Source organism: Crocuta crocuta, unplaced genomic scaffold, assembly GCF_008692635.1.
Source record: "Crocuta crocuta isolate KB4526 unplaced genomic scaffold, BGI_CrCroc_1.0 scaffold138, whole genome shotgun sequence".
Classification (NCBI taxonomy): Eukaryota; Metazoa; Chordata; class Mammalia; order Carnivora; family Hyaenidae; genus Crocuta; species Crocuta crocuta.
In genome coordinates, this window is record NW_027532585.1 from 608,605 (window position 1) to 620,032 (window position 11,428).

At 40.1% G+C, this 11,428-nt stretch overlaps 1 protein-coding gene across 8 annotated transcripts in view; it reads left to right on the plus strand.

The window, feature by feature from the left end:
* Positions 1–11,428, plus strand: part of ATE1 (arginyltransferase 1) — a 145,757-nt gene that overhangs the window by 41,643 nt on the left and 92,686 nt on the right. For all 8 annotated transcript variants that reach the window (XM_077779530.1, XM_077779533.1, XM_077779534.1 and 5 more), the window contains one exon: positions 3,733–3,765. In XM_077779530.1, coding sequence (XP_077635656.1) covers positions 3,733–3,765 — 33 coding nt within the window. The remainder of the gene's footprint in view (positions 1–3,732; positions 3,766–11,428) is intronic.

The window sequence follows — 11,428 nt, forward strand, 5'->3', positions numbered from 1 at the left end:
AGATGGTTATAGTTTTACAGGGATATTTTGACAAAACCAGTAGTGGACATTCTTCCCTTTTGTTGCCTGACCTGCCCCCACCCCTCCACCAGCATAACTGGCAGGGTTAATAGCAAGTCTTGGGAAAAGAAAGAACTTGCTAATCATAACTGACAGGAAGCTGAACTACAATTTTGTGTGCTTGGAAAACTGTTGAGAAAACTTTGGTAAGCATTAAGTGCTTCTCTGGAAGGAATGACATGTTACGACGTGGCTACCGAGATGGCTGGAAGTGGTAAGTTAGTAAGAACGCTTAGAAGAGAAGCAAGGTCAGTTAAGTAGCTGTGGAACATGAGAACTGTTCTCGGTCTATCCTTTTCCCCTTTTTAGAGGCCTGGAAGATTTTTTAACTGGTACTGATGCCCGTTATTCAAGGATGCTAAATATAGAACATAATCCTTATTTTAAAAAAAAAAAATCAAGAGTAGACAGAATAATTGACAGTATTTTTGTGAATTTTAGCAAGTGAGTCCCAAGTAATAATGTTATTAGTATTGTTATGGAAAACCTTACCTGTTTGCTTTTGACAAGCCAAGTATCAGGCAGATTATTCTATTTTCAGTGATATTAAGTTGACATTTCTTAGAAGTAGTCTTTAAAATAGAAAGATAAAGACTAAGGCTATATGTACCTTCAATTGTTTCTGCAATGATGAAGTACATTCCTGTCTGTAAAATCAGTAAGATACTTTATAAACATATTAAATTATTTGTTTTTCAACATTTTGCCTAAATATCTAAAATAGGATCTTTCCCTTAAACTTACTAGCTAACTGTGCCCGTAACGTAATATTTCTAAAATAGCCACATGATTGTAACTATGTTAGAAAAGTCATATTAATGTGGACTGCTGACTGGCCATAATCTGTTGTTTTAAAGGTAACACTGAGCCGTTTTGATACTGATCAGACACTGTGATGCTCTTTGTTAGAAGGCCTCTACTTCTAGATAATACGTATCTATTTCTACTGTCAGGTACAGTGTATGTGTATGTACGCAACAGATTTTGCAGTTATATTTGCTTTATTATAGTTCTTTTCCAAAGTACTGCCATCTGTATTGAATATAATGTATAATTTCACAATGAAAGAATTTACTAATTAAATGAAGGGCACTAGCAGTGGGTTTTCTGGTGTGCTGATGAAGAAGCAGCATTTTTGGACCTTTCTCATGTCACTTTGGATAGTAGAGTGAATGTGCGCCTCATGATTTGTTATCCTGTTTTTACGGCTTTGGGAATTGAGAACTTTTACTTATTAGTACGTCATGTTTTGGCAGCTTCAAACAGGGTGAGAAGTTTTAGGTCTGTTTTGAAAAAGCTGTGACAGGAATACTATATACACCTGCGACAAGGGTGTGTGTACGTTATTGGAGCTGCAAGGAGACCTTAGTTTTCCTGGAGAGTAATTTACATGCTTCTTTATTGTTATTTAAAGTAACCGCCATTCTAACTGAAACATCAATTGCTTCTGAACCAGAGCTACTCCTAAGTTCTGAAGTTAATTGTGTGCAATATAGTTAGCATGCACATAGTGGAGAAAAGTACAGAAACCGTGCAGTAGCACATTTCTCATTCTAAAATACAGATTCTCTGTACCTCATTTTTCTCCACTGTTGCTGCTGGCTGGCCTTTCAGTTCCCACGTTTTATTCCTGGGGGGCAGGGTGGGAGCGGTTGTCTCTTGTTGGGCGACCATGAAAAGATTCCAAGACCACAAGGTTGCATTTCAAATTTCAAAAGCATTAAATTGTTTCATACCAACATTATGAAAACTGAGAGTTTTGGTATATCTTAGGGGCACATAGGTGGCTCAGTTGGTAGAGTGTGTGACTTTGATCTTGGGGTTGTGAGTTCAAGCCCCACATTGGGCATAGAGCTTACTAAAAAAAAAAGTTTTGGTATATCTTGCACTTTCAGAATGTTCTCTTAACAGTTAATATAATCTAATTGCATATTGATGTTTAAATTAAGAAAATACTCAAGTACACCCTGCCACCTAGGGCCTAGATGATACTAGTTAATTACATGGCTTTGGGGTGCATTAGTAACATTTCACAAATATATTTGCTTTAGTGTTGCGGAGAGGAAGTGTCTGATAATACTTTTTTAAACTTTATCGCAGAAAAATGGAAATATTTACAAAGTAGGAGTCATATAATGAATCTGCATATATTCATCTGCTGTCCTCGCCAGTTTAATATAACGGCCAGTCTTGTTCTATCTATACACTTCCCTACAGCAGTTCCCTCCTGACCCGCGTGATTCTGAAGGAAATCCCAGACATCATGTAATTTCACTGAGAAATATTTCAGTGTGTATCTCTAAAAGAGCATCAAATTCTCTGTATTCCCTGTGAGTACTAGCTAGCTTTGTTGTGGCGAGGCAGTTCAACAGTGCTTGGAAACAGGCCTGCTATTGCATTTTATTGTGGTTATTTTGCATTTAGAAAGATCAAGAGTTTATACTACTTGGGCATTTTATTATTACAGCAACTCTCAAGTAACTCTCAAAGGATTTGAAATGTTGATTTTATAAATGATACCTAAAAAACATTATGAATTATCATCATGAATATGTATGAAGTTATGTGACAGTCTTCATTTCTGAGCTGACCTGCAGTTTGCTTTGTGGTCTGCCCATGGTTCCCCCTGCCCCTTCAAAATTTATGTTTCTTCATTTAAAATTTTTTTAATGTTTTATTTATTTCTGAGAGAGAGACAGAGAGACAGCGTGAGCAGGAGAGGGTCAGAGAGAGAGGGAAGCACAGAATCTGAAGCAGGCTCCAGGCTCTGAGCTGTCAGCACAGAGCCCGACACAGGGCTTGAACCCACAAACTGTGAGATCATGACCTGAGCCGAAGTCGGACGCCTAACCCACTGAGCCACCCAGGCGCCCCTGTGATTTTTCATTTAAATGCTGAGAACCACATATGTACAACACTTAGCATGTTTAACATTTGGGCTGAAGTTCTGTAAGCCTGCATGTGTGTCAGACAGCAGAGAGAACAGCTGTGCACGTAGGCTGCACAGAGAAGGGAAGGTGGAATGGGGTGTCGCTGCAGCCAGGCACCTGGGTGGGGGCGACTCCCTTTTCACTCTCACTCACTCAGCCTCCTCTCCTGGTCTTGGGTTTTTATTTCTCTTCTTGGTTCCCCTTTAGTTTCTGTCTTTTCCTTCTCTTGGCCTTTACTTAAGTTTGCTAGTGGCTTTCATGGTCAGGAAGATTACTCATCCCTTGGAAGGGCTGTGAGATGAAACTTTAAAAAATGAAAGCTTTTAGGATTAATTTGTTGTGTTTTAATTTGTTTTTTTTTGTACAAATTTTTTAACATGCTTATTTAGGGAGTGGGGTACAGGGGAAGGGGGTGATGGGCATGGAGGAGGGCACTTGTTGGGATGAGCACTGGGTGTTATGGAAACCAACTTGACAATAAACTATTAAAAATTAAAACTTAAAAAATAAAATGTTTATTTAAACTAATTCAGATAGCTTGGTACCAACTATGGGCTAGATTGAACTTTTCTCTCCCTGTGGATGAATTCTGCAATGTATCAAAAACATTAATTTTATAGACTTTAAGGTTTACTTTAGATGCTGTTATTGAAAAAATATGTAATAATAATTTTTCCTTTTTTTGTTGTCTTGCTGCCCATTTATTGGATGAAACTGATTCTGTTCAAATGTGACTCTGCAGTTCACAAGATTCCTTTGCAGCTCACCTTTGGAGGTAAGCCTTTATTCACCGACCTTTCTATTAGAATCACTAATTGGACGTCACTATTGGTATGTTTTGTTAGACATTGATTTGATAATTTAGAGGTGATCATTTTGTTTTAACACATATTCTTCAAGAATAGTAATGAGATGAATACAGACTTTTTTAAAATAAGGATTCTAATAAGTTACAGAATTGTTCACCTTTATAACAGGTCATTGCTTTTTTACAAAGCAAAGGAAATTACATTTTCTTTTTTAAGTAAAATGAAATCAGTCTTTCATTGTAAAGAGCCTTGTGGTATCTGCTTCCACAGATACCACTGTTAGACACTAGCCTTACTCTGTNGACAGACAGACTGTGAGCTGGGGAGGGGCAGAGAGAGAGGGAGACACAGAATGTGAAGCAGGCTCCAGGCTCTGAGCTGTCAACACAGAGCTGGACATAGGGCTTGATCTCATGAACCGTGAGATCATGACCTGAGCCGAAGTCATATGTTTAACCGACTGAGCCCCCCAGGCGCCCCTAGCTTTACTCTGTCTTAAGTGTGCTGGCGTTAAAAGAGAGCTAGAGGGGTCATGGTTGGGAGCCCGTGGTCAGGTCTGTTGGTTTGAGAGCATTATTTCAAACCACCTAATTGATAAGGGGAGAGTAAAGCACTTACTGAGCTTCTCTTAAACACAGGTGTGCTTTTTCCATCCTCTCTCCCTCCTCCTCCCTGTTTTCCCCCTTCTCCCTCTCCCTCCCCTCCCTGCTGTTTGTGCCCCTCCCCTCCCTCTCCCTCTCCCTCTCATTGCTTTGCTCACTGGTACATTCAGTCATAATCTTGATTCTGTAGTGTGGCGCTGAGACTGCAGTGGTAGTAACTTTGTGAGATAAAGGTATTCAGGGAAGCAGCTGTCCTATGAGTTGACGCAGACAACCGCGTATCCGGTTATCCAGGTAACTTGTAGAAGATGGGTGAGGCTTTAAGGAAGGAGGAGGAAAGAGAAAGCAGAGGAGAGTGTGGAGAGACGCTTGCACTCAGAACCAAAGCTCGATTTCAGAGCCTGCCTTCCCTTACTAGCCACGCTGGGCAAATCGCAACTTCCCTGAGCCTGGCTTTCCTTATCTTCGAATGCAGGTGATAATTCCTGCCTCTCCAGTGAAGCAGTGGACATGGCAGCGGTTTTGAAAGTGCTCCTCAAACCTTAGTGGTATTTGGTATTTCCCTCTTGGGCTGTACTGCAGCCCACATGGGGAGACTCTGTCTTCTGCCTTTTCCCTTGTCCTTCCTTTGGCTTCTGTTGTTTGTTTCACTTTATATTCCCTTCCCCTTCCCAGCTTGTTCAGTTCCTGTCCCTCTTCAGCTTGAGCCTTGGTGCCTTGTCCACTGCCAGTCCCTCCCACACCTCTCCCCCTGCAGGCAGTTGTTTCCTTTTCCGCTTCTGTGGCTCTGTGGGCGTGTGATTACTGAACATTGTGGGTATGTGCGTGTGGCCCAGCCTGGCACAATAACTATCCTTGGAGACCAGTTTGGTAATTGCCAGGGGAAAATGACCAGGCCAGAGAGTACCATCCAGGTGTGGTTATGTTTTCTAAATATCCAGGATCAAGGAAGAAACCAAGCTATGTATGGAAAGACCCTAGGCTTGGGAGCCATGGAGGCTTGGTTTGGCCCATGAGCAAGTTGTTTCATGTTTTGGTTAATCTAAAAGTGGAAACAGTAAGACTTTACGCATATTAAAATGAAACAGTGTATGGCAAACATTGGGCACAATGCCTGTCACATAGAATTTTAAGTAAATTTAGTGCAAAAATTAAAAAGCCAAACCATAAGAAACTTGAAGACAGTATAAATTATATAATATACTCTTTAGTTGATGAAGCATTCTTTAAACCTAGCAGAATGGGAAGTATCACAAAGGAAAGGATGGCAAAAGAAGATTTGCTTCTGTTAAAAATCCTTAATTTTCTTCATGAAAACATGTATAGTTAAAAGGCAGTTTGGGGAAAGTGTGGTAAGAAGATTATTATACTTAGTATAAATGTACTATTTTCTTTTGCATTTTTGGTTAGATTTTATGAGATAGCTTATGTGAAATACAGATGGTAATGAATGTTTTAAAAGTTTAACCTTGTAAGTAATCAAAGAAATGTAGTTTAAAACAACAGTGATAAATGGTTTTTTACCTATCAAGATATCTTCTTTTTTTTTTAATGAATACTTGTGAAGATGCAATGAGATGGAATGTTTTTATTTTATTTTTTTGTTTTTTTTTTTTTACAAATAGTTTATTGTCAAATTAGNGATGGAATGTTTTTAAACTTTACCCTTTACAGAAATCAGTGTGGTCATCTACATTCAGACCTGTGAATTCATACCTTGTGGTTGTGCTTGAATGATTCTTGTCTAAGAATCACTGCCAGAGAAATAAAGATGGGGACAAAACTTGTATCAGTGTTTATTAATAAACAGCATTATGGTGAAAAATCTATAAACAGACTAAATGTGGAGTAGTAGGAGAAGGTCAAGTAAACCGTGACACAGCCAGCTATATTATCGATAGAACATTCTACAGCTATTAAAATGGGATTATGCATATATATGTTCATGAGTACATATTAATGAACAAAACAGTGTAAGATACTTTTGCTATGTTGAGATAGAGGTAGGATGCAAAATTATAATGCAGATTTCAATTGAAAAATAAGCATACAGAAGTTAGCTAGGAAGGAGAAACACAACATGTTAAATTGTTTTACCCTTTGCTTTTCCATGAAGGAGCCAAAGTGGGATTAAAAAAAAAATACCTTGGTAGGTTTTTAGTGGTGGCTCTTGTAGTCAGTGTTTGAGAGGTACATCAGGGAAGTCTCTGATCGATGTGCATACAGGGTCTAGTCTTGGGGGAGAAAAGGCGGGTGAGGAAATTGCAGGAGCTCAGGTGAAGAGAGAATGCCAGTAAGGTTTAAGGCTGGACTCTTGATTTCACCAAGAGCTTCCGAGGAGTAATTGGGAAGAATGGTTTTGAGCAGAAGGCGTTTAGGCTGGATTGGCTTTACCTGGACGTGGAGTGACTAAGGAGGCTGGGGCTTGATGTCCACTGCATTGGGGCAATATTACTAAACAGTGGCAAAGAGACTTCTGAATGGACCTCACCTATAGACTTCTCTCAAATGCAAGCCCAAAGAAAGAGGACCCAGTTTTTCTTGCTTCCTTCTGTTTCTAATTTTAGTATAGTAAACAGTACATTGGAGGCACTGGATGAAAATTTGTTGAATGGATGGATGAATGAATAAGCAAGGTGGGGCTGAGGCTGCAAGTAGCAGGCTTTTTATCTGTAATTTGGCTGGAGTCAGCTAAAAATATACAAGGCCTAATATTTATGTTTCAGTACGGTGAAAGGTCTTCCTGGCAAGATTGTAGCTGCTTAAGATCAGGATCCTTGTCTTTTCCATCATTGGATGCTCTCAGAGATAAATAGGGCTTGGAGTTTACCAACTGTATGCCTAGAGTTGTACCAAATATTTTTTAGAGTCACATCTGGCTAAATGTTGGGAATCCCTATGTGTGGAAGCTTTAATCTTTGTGAAAAATGAGGGAAGGTATGATGAAATTTTAGTGGTAGTTTCTGTCATTTTCTGGCTGATCTGCTTTTTCCACTTAATTATCTGGAGTTGTATTTTACTTGGTTAAATATCTGATTTCTACCTGAGCCTATGGACAATGGAAAGGGGGGAAAAGTCAAAATTAGAGGCGACCAATGTGTTTTTCTTTGCTTGAAGTGTTTGGGAGATACTTTGAGGGCTTTCTGTTGAAATTTTTCCTGCCTGGAATTTCACGGGGACTGCCTGATGGTGTAGTTAGTGGCTGCTACCCCCAGATTCCCAATAGCACTGAACTCAGGATTCTGTTCCTTTGCCACTACCCAGAGCCACAGCGCCACAGCAAGCCAAAGCAGGAGAGTGTTAGGAGTCAGTGTTTACTTTTGCCATTGAGCTTATGTTTTAGCTGAAGAAGGCAAATTACACGTATGGTAAATACCTAAACACCTTCCATAATTTTGATTGAAAGAAAAATAATTCTGGGGGAGACTAAAACACATGAGCCTTGAAGTTGAAAATGAAGGAGACTTTAAACTTCACTTTGTCCACAGAACTACTGTGAATGAACCATGTCCCTTTGTAAGTCCTAAACAGTTAACTGCCACATGAATCTACCGAAATTGTCAGGTTATAGTAATTACATCAGTAATTTGATCTGCTGTCATTTGAATGGAGCCATGTGTGGGGAGTCAGTTACTTCCCTCTGTGGGGCTGACCCTTTTACATTCCTGTAAGCTGAAGACTAATAGAGCTCATTAAGCTTTATGGGAAAAGAGCTTTTATCACCTCGTCAAGTGAGGCAACATATTTCCATTATATTCCTAATTTCATGTGGCTCTGTGGCTGCCGATGTGTGCTCCCCTGCTAGGTTTACATCGGACCGCTCCCTTACAGACCTTTTTATTGACATTTCTAAGTCTGAATTACATTTTGTGTGGCACCACCTACAGATGTCTTCAATTAAATGTAGGTAAATAAAGGGGATTATATATCAGAGGCTGAAAGATTCTTGAAATTCTCTTCCGAACCAGAGTTTGCTCGCCAGGCCTGTAGGGTGCAGTCTCGTCGGCCTGTTGGAGGTGGGGAGCTACGGGACGTTTCACCCTGTGTGCCTGTAGCGCGGGTAGGTTTATGTTCAGGTGTGTCCTTATGTTCTTTAATTTCCCATCAGTTAAGATCTTCATTCAACAGATATCATCATAATTCAGCGAGACCTTAGCACGGATAGTGGGTGGCTACCATGCTAAGCTCTTGGCTTACACTGTTTAATTCTCACAGAGTGTCTGTGATGTAGATGTTCCCAGTTTTGTTCTAGGGAAAATTGAGCCCAGAGAGGTAGATTCGTTGAGCCCAACGTCACAGCTGTTGGTTTGTCGCAACTGTAACGAGATAGAAAGGAGAAAATGGAATAATACTGCCCTAGTATTCTTTTTAAAAAAGGTTTGATTTTAATTCCAATCTGTTAACGTACAGTGTCATGTTAGTTTCTGGCATACAATGTAGTGATTCAACAGTTCATATATCACCCAGTGTTCATCACGACAAGTGTCGTCCTCAGTCCCCATCACCTATTTCCCCCGTGCCCCCTCTCCTCTGGTAATGCTATAAGATTCTTACACCACCTGAAGTGACATACTATTTGAAAGAAGACAGTGATAAGTTCGAGATGTGTTTTGTAAACCCAAGAGCATGATTTCTCAAGCTTGGCGCTATTGGCGTTTTGGATGGGTTAAATCTTTTTTGTGGGCGCTGTCTTGTGCATTGTGTTCTGCTTAGCAACATCTCTGTCTTCTACCCAGTAGGTGCCAGTAGCACCCTCCCCCTGAGTTGAAACAAAATGTCTCCAGACTTTGCCAAATGTCCCAGAGGGGTAAATTGGCTCCCTGTTGAGGACTGCTGCCTTAGAGCAGCCTTAAAAACAAGACACAGTTGAAAAGCCGATAGTGGAGATAATTGCCATGAGAACATGTTTTCAGTCTTATGAAAGGCAGAAAAAGAAGGAAAGGTGAACAAAGAACAAGTGAGATGAACCGAAAACAAATAGCAAGATGTCCACTTAAATCCAAGCCCTGTTGATGACTCTAAATAGAAATGATCTGAACCAGAGCTCCGCTATATTCCCATGTTCTGTATCTGCACTGTCCAAAGCACATATGTAGCTAGGGCTTGTATGTAGGTATGAAGCTCTGTAGAACACTATACCCAGGAATGACTAGCTACATAATTTTTTCAGATACACAGGGAACTAAGATGAGACGATTATATATTATGGATTATAATCCATACCATTATACAAATTTGTATCATTATATGCATCTCAATAATTGAAAAGGATTGAAATCATCTCTGATCAAAAAGGAATTGGGGCACCTGGGTTGCTCAGTCGGTTATGTGTCCAACTTTGGCTCAGGTCATGATCTCATGGTTCATGGGTTCAAGCCCCACGTCAGGCTCTGTGCTGACAGCTCAGAGCCTGGAGCCTGCTTCAGAATCTGTGTCACCCTCACTCTGCTTCTTCCTGCACTCGTGCTCCGTCTCTCTCTCTCAAAAATAAATAAGCATTAAAGAAATGGAATTAACAAAATGGAATTAACTTAGATTCAGTAACAGAAAGAACTCATAGTTCAATAATAATAAGATAAACAGTGTAGTTAAAAAATGGGCAGGCGTGCCAGGTGGCTCAGTTGGTTAAGCATCGGACTCTTGATTTTGGCTTAGGTATTCATCTCACTGTTTGTGGGATTGAGTGCCACATCAGGTCCGTGCTGGCAGTGTGGAGCCTGCTTGGGATTCTCCCCCCACTCCCTCACTCTCTCAAATAAACATTTGAAAAAATAGGCAAAAGACTTGATTATATCTTTCACCAGAAAAAGCATACAAACAATAAGCATATGAAAAGATGCTCACCAGCCATTAGGGAAAGGCAGATTAAAACCACAATGAGATACCACCACAAACCCACTACAATGGCTACAATCAGGAAATCATAACAGTTGTTAGCAAGATGTGGATAAGTTAGCAGCCTTCTACATTGTGGCGCGATTGTTAAAATGGTATAGCAGTGGTTTCACATTTCCTCAAAATATTAAAGATGGAGATACTATATGACCCCAAAATACAGGACTATACCCAAATAAAATGAAAATGTATATCCAAACAAAGACTTGGATGTGAAAGTTCATAGTAGCATTATTCATAATGGCCAAAAGCTAGAAACAATTCAAATGTCCATCAAATGGTGAATGGATAAATGTCCATGCAATCGAGTGGAATACTGTTCAGCAATAACAGGCACAAATTCTGATCCAGGCTACAACATGGGGGAACCTTCAAAACTTTGTGCCAGGTGGAAGAAGCCAGACACAGGAGGCTGCATATTATGTGTTTCCATTTAAATGAATTACCTAGAAAAGGGAAATTTAGAGCATCAGAAAGCATTTATCAGTGGGATTAGAGGGAGGACTGGCTGCAAAGGGGGCTCACAGGAGTTTTGGAGGGTGATGGATTGTGGTGATGGTTTCACAATTCTATAAATTTACTAAAAATTCTACAGAATTCTAAACTTAAAATGGGTGAGTTTTGTCATGTGTAAATAAAGCTGGGGGGAAAAAGCACACATCATTTCTTTATCCTTTAGTTTTCTAAAATGTATAGAAAAGATCTGATTCAGCATAACATCTTCCTTCTTTACTGTGCCCCTAGTTGGGGCGTAGACAGCAAGATAGTGTTCTATATTGAAATAGGTGTGTTTTAAGTAATATTTAAATATTAACTATGTGGTCAATACTCTCAATTTTAAATGCTAGCCATTAGTATTTTTTGATTGCTTATAAGACCATCTTTCCAAGCTTTTTTTTTTTCCTTTTTATTTTTGAGAGAGACATACACACAAAGTGCAAGTGGGGGAGGGGCAGATAGAAAGAGAGGGAGGGAGGGAGACACAGAATCTGAAGGAGGCACCACACTCTGAGCTGTCAGCACAGAGCCCAGCTCTGGGCTCTAACTCACGAACTGTGAGATCGTGACCTGAGGCGAAGACAGACGCTTAACCAACTTGGCCACCCAGGCACCCCACCCCCCCAACCCCCAA